Source organism: Manis javanica, chromosome 3 (assembly GCF_040802235.1).
Source record: "Manis javanica isolate MJ-LG chromosome 3, MJ_LKY, whole genome shotgun sequence".
In the NCBI taxonomy this organism is placed as follows: domain Eukaryota; kingdom Metazoa; phylum Chordata; class Mammalia; order Pholidota; family Manidae; genus Manis; species Manis javanica.
This window is the reverse complement of record NC_133158.1, coordinates 212,148,424-212,165,956: the sequence shown is the minus strand read 5'-3', so window position 1 is coordinate 212,165,956 and position 17,533 is coordinate 212,148,424. Positions and strand designations below refer to the sequence as shown.

Here is a 17,533-nt window from a genome sequence, read left to right as displayed (position 1 = left end):
CTATCATTTCCAAAGCTTAAAAAAATAAGTTGGTCAATTGGCTGGTCATGTATACTAGTGATAACAGTGAAAAAAACAGCCACAACTGATCAACTCTATAGTTGAGGCCGAAAGAGAAATAATTGCATTTTCTGAGACCCCCCCTACTGATTCAGAAGGAAGCAGTCTAATTCAGACCAGTAATGGCAGTGAACTGAGTAGGATGTTTAACCAGGGCTGGCCAGTACCCAGCCAATGTTGGATTTATCCTCAACTCACGCTATTAGCCTTCAAAATCCCTGAGTTACAGGACTTATCAGGCATTAAGGAGAAATATGGATCAAATGGAACTGACGGTGGAGTCATTGGCCTGGGGCCTTGACCAGCTAAGTCCTGACCCAGGAGAGCCAGTGGCCCCAGGGGACACGCCTGGCTGGCCCTGTGAGCTCAGACAGCACACTCCAGCTCCCCACCCCATCCCCCAAGGCCTTGATGCACTCTCAGGACGTTCTCAAATGACAACCTATGACGTCAACATTCTACCCAGATTTTACAGATGAAAATGGGACTTAGGGCAGGGAAGACATCTGTCTAGAGTCACACACCAAGGTTTATCTGACCGCAAAGACTTCTGTGAATTCTGAATTCTCCACAACTGTATGGGGAAGGCTTATTTTCCATTTCATATATGCATTCCAAATGGCTGGTGTTGATAGGTTTGTGATTCCTGAACAGGTGAAGGGTTACTTTACATAATTTGATTTACTCCTTTCTATGGGGCTCCAATTCCATTTTCTAAGCACAGAAATGCCCATCCACACTCCAGCACCCATTAGCACCACCCCCTCACCTCACCACCACAGGTTACCCCCCGACTCCACACTGGTGCTCCTGTGGACCAAGACTGGGACCAGGTGGGCTACACCACCCTAGGCAATGTCAGAGAAACCAAAAGGAGTTGTCAACAAGCCTTTGAAAGGTCACTTCTGCTTTCCATGCATTATCTGACTTCTCCACACCAAGAAAAAAATTGAGATCATTGCACATCCAAAAAAGATATATAAAATAAAATGTGTCTTAAAACATGTCTCCACAGGACGAATCACTGGCCCATAAAGGGGCCTCAGCTACCATGAGAGGGAAACCTATTTTTGTTTCCCCAAGTGCCTCGTCATTTAAGAAGTTTGCACCAGTTAGCAGCCTGCTGTTCTAACAGTCTTGTGAATTTAGATTGTTTAGTTAATTATAAACACATTTCAAAGTCATTCTTTCTGGCCTTTTTCCTAGTATGAGTGACTGCCACTCCACAGCTCACAGAATGGTCTTCAATCGTTTTCAGTCAAGGTTCAGGGAGAAATATGCCACACCGGGATTTGATTATTTACCAACATAATGTTGGATTCAAGCCAATGAGACACCAATATATTTTCCTTTGAAGTCTGACATATTGCCTGCTGTTTTCAATGCTGTTTTCTTGGCTGGCAGACAAAATAACTGTGGCTGTTTCAAAATTCAACTCCAATGCAAGTTGGGGGGGGGGAGGGGGTTCATCTTACAGACACTGATCTCGCTCCCCTTTGGGGTGCTGAAGGTGAGCACTCCAGAGTGGGGGCACCTATGGGCCTCCAGTCACTGCTAGCTGCTCTGGAATCAGGCCTTCCTTCCACATAGCTATTCAAGGAGTCGTCTAGCAAATTCTTGGCACCTTGGCCACAAACATGTGTAACGAGATCATCAGCCTATCTTCATGGTGTCTTGGATCGTCTTTCGCTCCCTTGTGTTTGAAGAACCATAAGAAAACCTGACAAAGAAAACAGGTTCTGTGGGGGTTTGAGTTCACAAAGCCATTGCTGTCAGGCTCTCAGGAGTGTCAAAAAAAAAACCCAAGACCCTAAGAACCCACTGAGGCCCTTCTGCTGTTGGCCCTCCCCAGAGAGACTAGACATGGGTTTCCAAATAGGATCAAAAATTTTGAGTTACAAGTAATTTTTACAAAAAAGCTTACCATGCTGAAACAAAGTAACTTCTCACTGAGAAGAAAATATCTTAAAGGCCAATTAGTCCCACTTTCAGCAGGTTAGGAATGGCCTCTAGTGATGGAAAGTTCATTATCTGACATCATTGGCTGGAATTAATACAATAGTAAAACCATAAGGCTATAATCAGATCAAGTTCCCACATCTTACTGAAATGCTATGAACCAGATTTTTTAAATATGGCTTAACTTTTAATTTCTAGCCATTAAGAAAGAATATGACAAAATTGAGTAAAATTTCAGAAGTATGACTACTGGTATTGATGCTATATTACATATAACATAAGTCTGTTGCATTACAATATTTTCATTTGTTTCATTTTATATATCTAAGCTCATTATTCTTCAATTTCAACTTTACTGTGTCTTTATTACTCTTGGCACAATATTTTATAACGTACACTGTCATTATAGGGGGAGATAATATAGCCTAGTTGCCTGAAATCCTCCAGGTTTATACCTCATTATTTTAACATAAATTTTAACAATTCCCTTTTCTCTCTCAAAAGTATCCCAGTTTGGACAATAAACTTCATGACCAAGTACTATACTTTAAAGTTTTAAAAGTTGTATTTTGTTTTTAAAAATTGTGTTGAAAGTCTTCACAAATTGAGACGGGAACCCCAACCTCCAGCTTCTCTGCCCTCTTCTCAATTAAGCTTTTGTTTTATTTAGAAATGATAAATCATCTTGATGGAGCCTTGTCAACGATGACTAGCTGCTCCCTGCCCGAGAGCTACCACGGCAGAGATGGAGCCCGCGCTGTCTGCAGGGAAGAGGGGCCCACCCCGACAGAACGGGGCTTTCATGAAGTCACTGAGGGCCGGGGAGAACCTTTCTAAGCCAGGCACAGCGTGTTGGCAAATATGACGTGGATCCCTGAGAAAGCTTTCCCTGTACGGGACCAGATGTTTTTCATCTTTGGGTGCCTCACTTCGTCTGCCTCTACAAGAGCACAGGGATGCCCGCTGCACAGGGCTGCTGTAGGAGTAAAGGGATGGTCGCCATAGGCTGCTCTCAGCTACTGGGAACAAAGGCATTGAGTAATGGTGAAATGTTCGTTCTGCTTCTCCAGCTTGTGAAAAAGAGCCCCCACTGACTTGTAAGAGATCGTCACACGCAGATGAGGAGAAGCTCACGGAAAGAGCGGAGCTGTTAGCATCACCATTGCCCGGGGTGCACAGAAGAGAAAGAGCAACATAGAAAGAAGCTACAGACCGTGGCCACAGAAAGACAAGGACTTGCCTATGGACCGCCAAAGAAAATCTGAAAAATGAACATACAAATGTAAAAATAGTCCATGAAGATTATACACTGGAAACTAAGGGATCCCCTATATACTCTCTGGTCCCTTGGTATAGAAACACACTCAGGTTCCTCCCCCTGGAGTGTGCCCTTGTCCCTCACCCTCCGTGCATTAACCTTACATCATTGTCTCTAATCTAAATGCCTCACGGCAGTTCCAAGGCCACCTTCAGAGTGGATTTGCTGTAAAAGTTCCTATTTAGGCAGCATGTTGTGAGGGACATGCAAATGATTCACCAGTTGATAATGGAACTGAAACTGGTGGTACTATTTTGGCATAAAATATTGAGAGGCTGAAGAATGACTTTGGACAAGTAGAAAGTGCCACGGCTGCTTTGGTGAGCTCACACGCAAGCAGATGTAAGACATCCCTGCACATTAACACATGCCACTAAAATCAAATGGGGGAAAACGATAGAGGGAAGGAGATGTCACTCCAAGCAGTCTTTTCCAGACAAAAGCTGTCTCTCAAGAGCCCTTCAGAGCACTCTGGGAAAGCACAGAAATTCACAAATCAATTTGCTAAATTGGCTTGGCTGGAAATCACGTTTCTGTGCATAGATCCCAACTGAAAGGCATTTCCGAGTCTACTAGACTCTCTCAGAGCTTCTTCCACCAGTGCCAAGAGTCAGGGGATGTCCTACAGGGGGCGTGGACCTCAGGGTCAGTTAGGCTTGGGCTCGGATTCTAGCTCTGCCATCACACTGGCTGAGTGAGTGACTTGGGACAAGTCAAATGACCTCTCTGACCTCTCTTATATAATCCTATACCCTTGCAAAGTGCTGGGGGAATTAAAGGCCCCATATATGTCGGAGCTCAGTGCTATACTTAGCTCGACCTTTTCAGTATCACTGAAACAATTCAGAACGAGAGAAGCACACCCCAAAATCCATCCCACACACTCACTCCACTAGGCCTGGTGTCTGGACAAGTAATATAAAGAGAGAGTTTTAAAAACATGAGTATAAAATGCCTGCATATACTTAACCAAAATAGGGGCTTTAATTTAACCATTTGGGAGAGCCGAACATCAGTTCTAATAATGTAATTCTTAGACGTCAAAAGATATTCTATTTTACGATCTGTATGATTCTGTGGCTGTAGAGATTATGCACAGGATTCACCTCCGTTAAAAGCACACACTCTGGCCATTCTCAGTGGGCCTCCTAGGGACTGCCTGCCTCCAAATGAGCCTTAGGTCCTGAATACGTAAGAGGCAGATGCAAGGGGAAGGGCCTCGGAGCAGCTCACGGGCCCCCTCCACCTACGGGTGCAGAGGCCGCGGCTTGGAGATGGGCAGTTGCTTGGGTTAGAACTTCTACAGAGCTGCTATAAACCAAACCTGTGACTAAAAAGCTACCACAGTAATCTTGTCACAGAGCTTTATTCACTGATAGTTCCAGTTCTGTAGCCAGTGTCACTGGCCTGCCTGGCACTGGGGCCTGTCCTTCACAGAGAAGTTTTCCTCCCATATCACAACAGAGGGAAACCCGCTAAACTAGGTCAGTCTCACTTTACATTTCCCAGAAGAACATGGAACCGAGCATGTCTAACATGTCTAGCATGTCTGCGGTTCACAAATGCAAAAGACCCAAGAAAAAAAAAAAAAGGTCATCAGAAGAACCCTTTGAATACTGATGTGACAGCTGCTTCGCCTGGTAACAGACACCGTGCTGGGCCTACAACTTACGTGAAGTGGCACCACGGGAATGTGATTCCTCAGAGGAAAGTTAACCAATCAGATACTTAGCACACATTTTTAGAGTGTCCGTGATGCTTTTTCTTCTAGGAAATGCACATTCTCCATTTACATTTCTGAGCATAATAATTTCTAACCATTGATCAGTGCATTTTAAAAAGTGGTAGCCCCCACAGAGCAAGATTTACAGACACCTAGGCAGAATCAGCTCTGTTTCCTGACTCTCCAGCAGTTAATCATCACTGATTACGAATTCTGGTTCCATCTCTGGGATTAAGGAAACATTTTCCCCTGAATATGCTAATTTACAGAAAGGCTATCCTGAGGCTAATTTCTGGCTCAAAGACACTTCAATGCTTAAAGCAGTTCTACATCAAAGCCCTTGTCAAGACCAGGGGCGGAGGCAAGCTAGATGAGGGCATGCAGTCAGGGGACCTCAGGTTTTCAGGATGGCAGAGATCACAGAACCCGTCCAAAGGCTGAGGGGAAGGAACCAGAAGAGAAAAAAACTGAAAATCCGAGGACAGAGGTGGTCGTCCCAGAGGGAGCGGTAAAGGATGCCCCAGGCATTGTTGCAGAGGCAGGGAAGGGAAGACAGAACAGAAGGGATGTAGATATGAGGAAGAAAAGGGAAAGAGGTGGGAGGGGGGGTGGTAGGGGCAAAGGCAGGTAAAGCAAGTACCACTGTAGAAACCTCTTGAAGGAAGTTCAGGGGCATTAAATACGGAAGTGAGGAGCCATGATTTCACCACCGAAAGGTTTGGCATCTAACAGAGTTCTGCTCAGCCACACAATCATATATTGTAAATATATACAATATAGAAATACATATACACACACACACTCAGGGATTCGATGTTATTCTCTTTAAAACATTTGAATTGATGTTTCTTCCTAAGGAATATACTCAATTCATGATGGAGGAGAAAGAGATCATTCAGTTGGACTGAGTTTCATGGAATAAAAGCTCAGAAATGCTTGAACTCCAGCCTTTAAACAAAATTGTGTATCAATGTGGCAGAAAAAAAAAAAAAGAAAAGAAAAGGTCCCCCCTAGGAAAGAAACACTGAAACCCTAAATTATCAGGTTAATTTACAGTGTGGACATAATAGCAAATACAGTTTTTCAGTTGGTTTGCAATGTGAGAAAAGAAAGCATATTAAATTCTATAGAATGAGCCTCCCTGATCCCAGAAATAATAAGAACTCAATAGTTTTTTGGCTCCAATGACTTGTAAATATCTACAAAAGCCCAGATTTTGAAGCCCTGAGGACACTTTCTAAAACTCAGAAATTTGGCACTAGTCTTTGCACACAATTTGGATTTTCTTTCAGAGTTGATATCTTACCAAATAGAGCCATCTGTGCTCCCTCTGGGAAAGGTTCGACTGTTCTGTTGCCATTGACATGATGTTTGGCTAGGAAAAAAAAAAAAAGCAGCAAGTTAAGTGTAAAGTTCCACACACACACCAACACATGTCATTAAATGTGTCAAAGAGCCTATTTCTCAATTTTAGTTAGAAACAGCACCAAAGCTTACCCTCTTAAGAGAGTTTTAATTCTGTTATTTTTAAGCTCAGTTACAGAAGAACCTAGTGATGGTCAAGTTCAGGCATGTTGTCCTACAAATGAGCAAGCGTGCTGAGGCCCGTTCTCGCGCAGGGCCGGGGCTGGCCACGGCAGAGCCAGCCCAGCCCCAAAGCTCCTGACTCCTAGCCTGAGGTTCCCCGCTGGGCCAAGAGAAGCTCCAAGCTCCAGGGTGAACTGGGTTGGCTTCCCTTGACTCCTGACTGATCTGGGCTGTAAAGACAGCTGGGTAACATTGGGACCAATCTTTCAAGGAACAGAATAGCAGAACACACCATTTTACAACAATTCCAGCTCTGTTCCCAGCAGCCGAAGAGACTCGTCTTCTTAAAAACCAGACATAGTCTGGTGCTTCTCACTGCACTTCACCCACCCTGGTCCCTTCAGTCAAATCACCCTTCCCACCAAGTGCAAATCGGAGACTCAGAAATCAAAAGTGACTAGGTTGTGGTTCTCCAGCCATAACTTGTTCCCATAACCCCCACACTGCAACCAGATAGAGTGTATCTGAGTGGGTCCCTCTAGGAGCACTTTAATAATATCCTCACCAACTCTGAAATATGGGCATTTATGCTGGACATATGTAAGAGAAGAATGGCTAAGTCCTTTGACACTGCATCATGTAGCACAGTTTTTGATTTTATAGGTCACATTAGATTTAGTGAGCTCTGGCAAAGGGCTCAGCACTAAGGCCAGACTCCGAGGGGTCTATAGGGGAAATATGCCTCGGTTTTTGCCTCGAGGAGAGCAGTTACCTGCAAGAGGTAAAAATTTCAAAGGTGAACTTTACCAGAATGCTTACAATTGTGTGCTAAGTCCTGGAAGGAGGACTAAAGGACTATAAGACCTCACAGAAGAACGACAGCTGTTGGCAAGTCAGAGCCAGCAACCCGGAGGAATTGCTACGAGTGTGGAGTCTTAAAGGAGAGGCAAGATTCAGACAGGCAGAGGGCAAGGAAGCAACTTGGGTGAGGGCCAGCAGTATGTGTAGGTACGGCCCCGTCCTGCACCAGAGGAGGCTCGGCTGGGTGTAGCAGCAGCGAGATTCAAGCAGTGGCAGTGAAGCATGGATTGGAAGGCAGGGACCAGGTCATGCAAGATCTCAGAAATCCCTCCAAAGCCAGGGGACGCCAAGGTCTGTAACTGCACTGCAAGTCTTTTAGAAACAGAAGGTGTATGAGTCTCGGGCTAGGTCAGACAATCCCTTCGGGGAACCAACCAGTTCAGGAGCTTCCACAGATTCTTAAGTAATTACGGCACTATCCTAAGAGCAGAAAGCCTGGACAGAGGCAAGGGCCAGCCCAGGGTGAACAAGAGTGCGAGCCCTACGGTAATCTCTAGGTACCAACTGGCACACTTAGCCGATGTAAGATGAAAAAGGTCCCAGGTGACTGTGGGACTTTGTCAAGCACTCACTGTTACGGTCAGGGCCGCTGGCTACGCAATCCAAGCAAACACAACGAGGCCCCATGTGGAGGCCACAGTTCAGGTCTATGGCAGGCCCCCTACAGCCCGTGCCAGCAGTTCTAAGGACATTTGACTTTACACATATCAAGAACGGCAAACCCATTCAAACTCCTTGACCCAATAACCTCACTCATAAGAATTCTACCCAAGGAAAAATGTAAGAAAAATAAAGGTGATCTACATAACAGTATTTATTGAAGTATTACTTGTAATAATGAAATCTGAAAATCTAAAAGTAGAGAAATTGCTTAGAAAATTATATATAATTCATATTTCCCAAAGCATGGAATATTATGCAACATGTTTTAAATACAGCATCTTAGCGATAGATACAAATGTGGGAAAATATTTGTGATAACTGGAAATGAAAACAACCCTATTACAATGTTGGATGTGGATTATAATAACTACTTAAAACATGAATGCTAATGGGAAAAGCCTGACACAGAAACATGCAAAAATGAAAATAGATTATATAAGATATTTAATTTCCTTTGTCATCGTGAGATTCTTCTTTTCTAAAAATATGTCTGTTTGGACTTTTTTAAATCAACAAAATTATAGATTTAAAACTTTTCATCCAGAGTACTTGGCTTCCCAGGACAGTCCATCAAGTCTTATTTACAGCTCAGCAGAAACATGACACACTTCTAATAAAGAGTGCAGCCTAGTTGACATCTCCCCTGAGGGGGCTCAAAAGCATCTCCAACACACGATGACCTTCCACTCCAAACGTGACCCTCTTCTAGAATCCCCACCATACGAACTGGGCTGCCAGCCTCTAGCATCTCCCATCCTCACCCATTCTCTCTCCCTCACTAGCCACATCGAACCTATCACCAAACCGAGCTAATCTTGCCTTCCCCCTTCTTCCCTGCACCACCAGAACCATTCCAGTCCCAACTACTATGGCTTCTTTGCCTGGATGCCTACAGATGCCTTGAGCTCTCCTAGATCCCATCCCCTCTCTCCAATTCATTCTTCCCTGGTGTAGCCGCAGTTGCCTTTGTAAGTTACCAAAAACTCTGATTATATGACAAACTGCCCCCTCCCCCACCTTCATGGTTTCCCTCTGCTCTTAGGCTAAAGTCAAAACTCTACATATTACAGGCACACCTCAGGTACTGGGGGCTCAGCTCCCAACAACCCCAATAAAGCAAATATCACAATAATGCAAGTCAAATGAATTTTTTGGTTTTCCCATGCATGGAAAAGGTATGTTTACACTATGCTGTAGTCTATGAAGTATGCAATAGCATCATGCTTTAAAAAAACCATGTACATACCTAATGAGCATTTATAATGCCTTCTTTTTCTTCAAACTTGGTGGTACATTTCACAACAGAAACAATCAGACTGACGAAACAGAAAAGTCATTCACTGATTGGGTACTAACTATTGATTACCAGTAGAGCATGAAATGGAGACAGGAGGTGTCTGACAGGGACAGTCTCTGACAGGGACATCTGCTGCCTGTGCACAGCAGGGCAGATGCCTCCAATCCGGCTGATCGGGCAGATGTCCTGGCCCCTGCTGCGTGGGGCTGTTCCAAAGCCACATGCACCAGGACAACCTCTGCTGATGGCCGTGACGTGTCCTCAGTCAAGGGTATATGAGGACGAGGACAAGATTTCCATTTATCTTGAAAGCCCAGTGTTGAGAAATGGCAAGGTTAATTAGAGCACAACTGGGTCAAGGTTAACAGCTGGAGAGCTTTCAATGGGAATTTGGGTGCATGTGCAAAAGCTTTAGAAGATGAAACTGACCCTGCTTTTTCTTTTGTGTTGTGAACATCTAATTAGAACTTGACTGTTTCCTTCCTCAAAAAAAATAAAATAAAATTGTTCGATCATGCAATAAATTTGCAATAATGCAAATTTAGGCATAAACCAACTGGTGATTACCTCCACATCCTGTGCTCAAACCCAGATGGCTAATACTGGTATTTTCTGGGTGAGGAGAAATGGGGTTCCCAGATAGGAAATGGCAGAAGAGAAGTGGTGCAGGGATGGTGGGCCCCCGACCCTCAGTATTCTCTTGAAGGTCCAATCTCCCGTCTTGGTGACATGGCGACGCTACTACCTGGAGATTCCAGGAGCTACTGCTGCGGTCCTGGGAGTCCTGCTTGGCCATGGGGACCAGATTCACCCCAGGACTGGAGAAGCCTTGTGTATCTCAGACTACAGCCTCCAAGCTGCAGGTCAGCGGGCAGTGCAAGGCCCCCCATCACATCACTAACACTGCCAAGCCCAACCCGTACTGGCCCAGTTCCTGTCCGGCATTCACACCACTATAAAGCTTAGGTTTAACCTAAGTAATAAAAAAATCTGTCACATCCCCAAATAAAATATGGCCTCATATTCCCTCCCACTATGTTTCTTTGTAGCTCTTACTCCAGGTCACAACTTCCTGGTGTCTCAAAGTTCAAGGCGGACTGGAACCAAGTAGGTACATAATTGGCCCACAAGCCCTCGTTTGGACCAGCCTCCCAGATCTCCAGAGGGGCCCTCAACCACTCCAACAGCATTCTGGGCCCCGGCCCCGCCGAGGTGCCTCCACAGCATTTGAGGGGTGATTTGATAACTGAGTGTTGATCTATAAAGAAGGGGAGCAGGAGCCCAGACTGGTCACCTGAATACAGACCATTCAGGGAGAGCACAGGGCACAAGGCCCAGAGGCACCGTGGGTCCCTGTTGTTTTTGTCCCTTACAGTTCCCATAAGTTTTGGCTATGGTGTTTTAAGGTGAAAGTCAACCCAGAGTGGGTTTTGCCCCCAAACAGTGTTCTCTGGATGTGAAGTGGGAAATTACACAGCCGTGTGCAAATTACTGTGGGGTACTGCTTGTCCTGAGGACCAACCTCTGCTCTCCACCCACCCTGTGGACGAGGAGGGCGTGCCTCCTTACTTCTGTCCTTCCTCCAGTGAATCCTATCTGCTACCACCATTCGCCCTTCTCCCTTGGCTTTGGGGGTAGCAAACCTAAGACACATCTCCCGGCCAGTAGTCAACGCCCCAGCTCATGCAGTGTCCTTCTGCAGAAGGGCCTGAGTTTCACAAGGCCACAGCAAGACAGGGCAAAGCAATGCCAGGCCTAAACCCCAGCCCACACAGTAACATTCTGGTGAGGTGTGAGCTAATCCTGTGGGTGGGTCTTCAGCTCACACCTCACCTCCTTGGCAATTACATCTGGAGTGTGAGAATGTGCCGGGCGCTAGGTGTTGTGGGAGCAAAGACAAACTTCATAGACCCGACACTCAAGTACATCCATCTCACCAACACACTTGCTGGAGAACCCTACGGGAGGAGCTCCAGCTGAAAGAGTGCGGTAATGAGGATGAGAATGTGTCTTAAAAGGAATAAAGCATCAGGCCAGCGTGGGACATTTAGATTTGCCATGACATGCCTGCAGTATTTTCTGAGGTCTGCTCAGTGCACAGGACCATCAGCGGGGACACAAACCTGGAAGAGTGACACCAAAGGCACAAGCCCTCTTCCGTTCTTAAAACACTGGCATGTTTGAATCCCTGGCCACACAGTGCCCTGGAGAGGGAAGGAAAGCACCGCGATGGTACCCACAATGAGAGCACAGGAGGGAAGCCAGAGGCTCTAGGAATCAGCATCAGGTATTTCTGCCTTTGCCCCAAGCAGGTTTCTTCTGCGTCTGTAAAAGACGAATTTCATCGCCCTGGAGAAAGTGAACGGAAGACAGGAACACAAATGATACATAAAAAATGTTAAGTATGTAAATAACAGATAAATGCGTGACTACAGGCTCAGCCACACAATGAGATGCTATTTGTAATGCAGGATAATGGCAAAACTTACAAAACCACAGCTGACGACTGCTGAGGGTGCTGAAGACGGGCTTTCTCATAGACTACTTGTGGAAGAAGGAAGAGCTCCTATCTATTTGGGAAAGCAATCTGGCAAGATGCATCCAGAATGCCAGAAGTGCTTAAATCCTCGGCCCAGTAATGCCAAGTATTGGTATCTACCTACCTTAGGAAAAAATCAGAACTGAGGCAAAGGCTTCCAAAGATGTTTTTTTTTTACAAGAGAAATGTTTATACTAGGGAAAAACTATGAGCAACCTGAATGACCCAACACAAGGGGAATAACGAAGTAAATGGTGACACAGTCTTAAAGTGGATTTTTACATAGTGATTTTAAAAGCATGATCACTAATAGGTTTTTTCATGACATCAGGAAATAATAAAAATATAGAGGAGAAAAAAAGCAAAATACAGAAAAAGTATCCTTCACAATTAAGAACGGCACAGAAAAATACCCAGAAGGAAACAGTAAAAAGGTAACAGTGGCTGCCTCCATATGCTGAGTTATTTTTATTCCTTCTTTACATCTTTACATACTTCCAAATTTTTCCTAAGCAAATATTTCTTTGGTAAATCAGTAAACTATAAAAAGAGGAAGAAACCTAAAAAGCAAACTTGAAAAGAAGAAATCTAGACCCTATCAGATATATTTTCAAGTTGTAAAAATCTGAACAAACGTCCCCTTGAATCCATTTCCTCTGTTTTGGTGGAAAAAGCAAGAGAAAGCATAAAACATCTCTTAAATGAAAATAACTAATGAGATTATTTCCTGCTTGATCACATAAGGACTCATCAGAGGGCCCGTTTCTCTCTAGGCGTTTGATGCCTGAAACGCCTCCGCTGGCTCCTTCTGCCCCCGCCCCTGGCCGAGGGGCACCGGAGCCCTCAGGGACTTCCATTCTCAGCCCAGCCAGCTGCACGGCTGGCCTCACGGGCCGCATCTGATGAGGGCCACCCGGACAGGGTTCCTGACTTGGGCAGGGTTCCCGAGTTTATGAACTCATAAGCAGGCATGTGAGGTGGGGGGGGGGGGGGGGGGCGGGAATGAAGGGTGACAGAGGGACTGCAGGGGGTAGGGGGTGTCTTACCTACCCCCAGTAAGTCAAGGCACAGGGATCACATTCTGACCAAACAACACCACGGTTCAGAAAACCATTCCTGAACACGGGTACGTGCAAAGCACTGGGCTTCCTGTCAGCTCTACAAAGATGGGAAGAAGATGCCTACTTCTCTTTGTCCATGACAGGCCAGCAACCACCCAGTCCCACTTCGGAGGGCTGCTGGGCTGGGATACCCACGAAGGCTTCTGCATGAGCGGCACTGCCTGCAGCTCTTAACACGTCCTCTCTTAACATCCCCCCTCTTACCAGACTAGCACAAGTTCATACCACATCACCCCAGTGGAAGCATTCCATCATCATTTAATTTTTGGAAGAATTCCATTTTCGCTTTTGTAATACTGTTATTAACTGCCACATTTAAGAACAATGTCTAACTCTGGCATCTGTGATAAGTATATAATATTGATGGAAAATTTCCACCTGATTTTGATGAAATCTCCCTGCCCCCCTCTTACCACATGTAATTCCCAATACCTGCCAAAATTAGATAATTTTGAATATAGAAATTCCACTTAAAATAAGCTTATTTTAAAGCTTAGAATCTGCACATAGGCCTAATGAAAGCGACGTCCCTTTGAATAACACCGTTGAAAACCACGGTACTGAAACACAGGGCTGTAAACCAAAATGATTTTCTTTTATTCTGAGGTACCTGTATTCTACTCATCCTAAAACATATTTTCGATTTTTAAGATGAATGTTAAACGTATCTATAAAGGATCCCACAAAAATCAACACTGCTATCCTCCAAAGTAGGGGGAGCCCGGCCCCCGGCTCGGACTGCTTTGGTCCCTCACAGGCAGGTGAGGCACAGCCGCCCGCTGGACCCCAGCACTTGTCCATATCAATTCTGCCACATTAAAATACTCGGCGTTGTGAGGGTGCCCGAGTCCTGCGAATGTAATCAAGGCATGAGACCCACGGAGGGATGCTCCCACGCTATCGAAGAGCCCTGTGACCACTGGGACCTGACTGCGTGCCGCCGCCCCGCTCGATCTGCCTTGACAAACGGCTCCCTGCACCACGTGGAGGGGTGGAGGGGCGCAGGGGCGGCTCTAGCAACTACGCGCAGCGCGCAGCCGGCCCCCCTCCCCTCCCCGCAGGCCGCGCACGGCCCCTCCCGGCACCCGGTCCGCCCGGAGGCGCCGTCAGCTGTCAATCAGCCGTGAGCAGGAATGGTCCGCTAACTCCCCGCCCCTGCACCCCGCCCCCTGTGACAGTGACAAACGATCAGCCCTCGGCCCAGCTGAGCCTGGCGCGCCCAGACCTCCCTGCGCCGTCTGCTCCCGACCCACACCGACCTTCCCCGCGCCGCCCCCGTCAGCCCTGCAAAGCGGGTCTGCCGTGGGGTAAGGTCGGATCCGTTTGCTTTATTGTTGCTATGCTTTCCACGGAAAGGAATTATGACTATTTCTAAATAGAAGCTCCTGGCCAAAAATGGAGTATGCAGTTATCTTACAGGACACTTGTCTCAATTCTTTTTACATTAGAAATGAAGGCAATACAGCTAAATATGAGACTTTGAGGAGAGGAATAGTTATAGACAGGGAGAGAGGGAAGGAGGGAGGCAGGCAAAAAGACAGACTAACACATCAGCAAGTATTTTTGCCTTTCTGGAATTCGGTTCATTTTGATTATTTCTCTGTCCCTCCTGCCTTCCATCCTTTGTTTCTCCCTTGTAATTTTCTTCCATAACAGAAGCTAAGGGTGTTTTAAAATCTATTTTGAATTTACTGAATAGAGGTCATGCTCACTACTCCTAATTTTAAAAGCCATTGAAACATTTCACATTTCCCTCAAAAAAAAAAGATAAATCAAGTTTTTACTAGGAAGTCTCCAACTGATTTTCCATAAATCATGGAAATTTTTATTTTAAATCCAGCTCTGCGTGGATCACCCTGGATTATCAGAAAAACAGCACATGTCAATAGTCTACTCTGAAAATATCACCCAAGGTCCTGCCAACTGAGAGAGGTTTGGCCACATGGCTGGTTAAGGGACAATGGATAACCCAGTACATACTCATTAAAGAATATGATGGACAAAATCTTCATCTACAGTTCTGCAAATGACACAAGAAGGCACTGATTTTTATACTTGTCTCCCATGAACGAGTGATGCAAAACAGAACGTCTGAACTCAGGAAGTTAAGTGGCAATGGGGGTGGCTCTTAAAACATACTCTGGTCATCTGACTTAATGGAGGGTCAGAAATTAGAAGTGGCAGTGCAAAGGATTTGGTTATCTTCCTTGAATTGATGCTCAAGCAGACCCTTAGATATTCAAGTGATATTAAGCTGCTGAATTTGGAGATTCTTGATTAGATAGCAGTAGACAACTAATAACTGATGAATTCTCTTAGGGATGGACTAGAGCATTGTTGAATAAAGAGTCATGTCTGAAAATACCAAGCATGTGGGGGCCAGGGCAGTGGACTTCCACTGACCCTCTTTGGGGGGTCTGAGTGGGAATCTATCTCAGCTGGAAGGCTAGCAGCTTCCGTAGAGATATGGGCTGAAGCTGGCATAAGGCAGGCCAAAACGTTTCTGATGTACTAAATCTGATCATGTGCTTTTCAAAAGTACCTGATTACGGTCCTACAATGCCACAAAAGGAGAAGATGGCTATAACCTGGCATAACTCAACTATAAAGGGACTTAGTGCAGGCACTGCAGAAAATCTGATTGAGTAAAATTATGTCTTGATGGGTTTGCCACACTCTTAATGCTAGGAGTAAATTATAGTAATCTCTATTTTCTGTCACTTTATCTTCCCAAAAGGCTGATAGCTCAAAATGTAAACTATTGTGGGGAAAGTAGCTGGAGAGGACCTAATGAAATGCAGGCAAGTCCCCAACTTCAAAATGAGTCACATTTCAAAAGCATGTTTGTAAGACAGACATCTGGGATATAGAGTCCATTTTCTCATGAACATGCCTTTATAAGTAGTAGTGAGCTAGCCCACAAAGGCCTACTCAACTTACAGTGAGTCTCAAATATAACTCTTTCTTAGGATCCTAACCACCATTAACTCAGTGTGAAAATATACTCTAAGTTCTACCCTACAACATTAGAGCACACCCTACATTATTAAGTTCTACCCTACAACATTAAGAACAACTTGACATACTAGTCAAGTTGGTTGCAAGCTACAGTAGAGAGGGGAAAAAAAAGTTTTTGCCTTACTTTCCCAAGCTGCCCAGCTACTAACTGGACCATAGAAAGAGATCTCTACTTTATTCATCACTGTGGAAAACAGGTTTCTTCCCAAGGAGACAAGGAAATCCCTAGTAGCACAATAACTGTTCAAACCTAATGCACATTCTAAATGCAGTGGTCTCATTTCAGGTAAGAATGTGAAGCTGGGTGGTTCTGGCTCAGGGTTTCCCACAGGCTGGAATTAAGGTGTTAGCTGGGGCTTCAGTCTCACCCAAAGGCTCAACCACGGTAGGATCATCCTCAGTGGCAGGCCTCGGTGAGCATTAGCACAGATACCCCCCAGTTGAACCTTCAGAACACACCACACAGATGACATGTTGACTGTAGCCCTGAACCAGAAGAACCCAGCTAAGCCTTGCCCAGACTCCTGACCCAAAGAAACTGAGATAATAAATGTTTGTTCCTTTAAGCTGTTAAAATGTGAGATTCTTGATTATATAGCAATAGATAACTAATACACTGACATGTTTTAATAAAGGAAAGATTATGTAATTTTCAGCAATGGACAACTAATGACATAAGCCACAAGATCAACTGATTGCAAATCAACCCCTGGAACATAACCCATTTTCTAAGTTGGAGACTCACTCTATGTAATTTATTTTCTGCACAAACTTTGCTCCCTAGGTGTGCTAGAATTGTTCAGACAGGCATTCCTGAACCACTAAAACCTAAGAATAGTAAGTAAAATATCAGAGTAAGGCTTTTAGCACTTCTGCAATAATTCTAGCAATTTTTATTCATTTGCATTATCCAGAGGATTGTTAGTTGTTTTTCCTGCTGTGTTGTTTGGGGAAGCTGTATCTCTCTGCCTCACAGGGCTAACAAAAACAATGAAGAAAAATGTTTTTCCAAAATTCCCAAGGAATCTAGATTTAAATTCATGCCAAAGGCCTTAACTGCAATGGAGAAAATTTTCTGTATTTTGATGGGGTTTTGTTTGGTTGACTGGTTGAATTTAGGGGCTTTTTTCTTTGACTAGACAGAAGTAAAAAGACAGCTGGGTTATTTTAATTCATAGTGGTACCTATAAGAAATAGAGTTTTTTCCCTTTTTCTATGGGACTTAAAATCAAATCTAAATATCAAAATTGTTGCTGATATTAAACTAGGTTTGTTTGTTAGCTTTGATATTTTATCCATAGATGCTTAAAGTACCTCTATTCTAAGTAGCAAAACAGTGGGATCCTATTATATCCTGTGTTTACTGTACCTCAAGAAATTCTAAACATTTCTGATAACCACCATGAAATAGTGGATGAGTCAGGCTGGAGCTGGTCGTTTCACTGAT

General features: G+C 44.7%; 1 protein-coding gene across 17 annotated transcripts in view; it reads right to left on the bottom strand.

The window, feature by feature from the left end:
- Positions 1-17,533, bottom strand: part of MSRA (methionine sulfoxide reductase A) — a 357,530-nt gene that overhangs the window by 209,457 nt on the left and 130,540 nt on the right. For 11 of the 17 annotated variants that reach the window (XM_036998852.2, XM_036998855.2, XM_036998850.2 and 8 more), the window contains one exon: positions 6,367-6,435. The exons of the other annotated variants lie outside the window; for them this stretch is intronic. In XM_036998852.2, the coding sequence (XP_036854747.2) occupies positions 6,367-6,435 (69 nt within the window). The remainder of the gene's footprint in view (positions 1-6,366; positions 6,436-17,533) is intronic. 17 annotated transcript variants of the gene reach the window in all.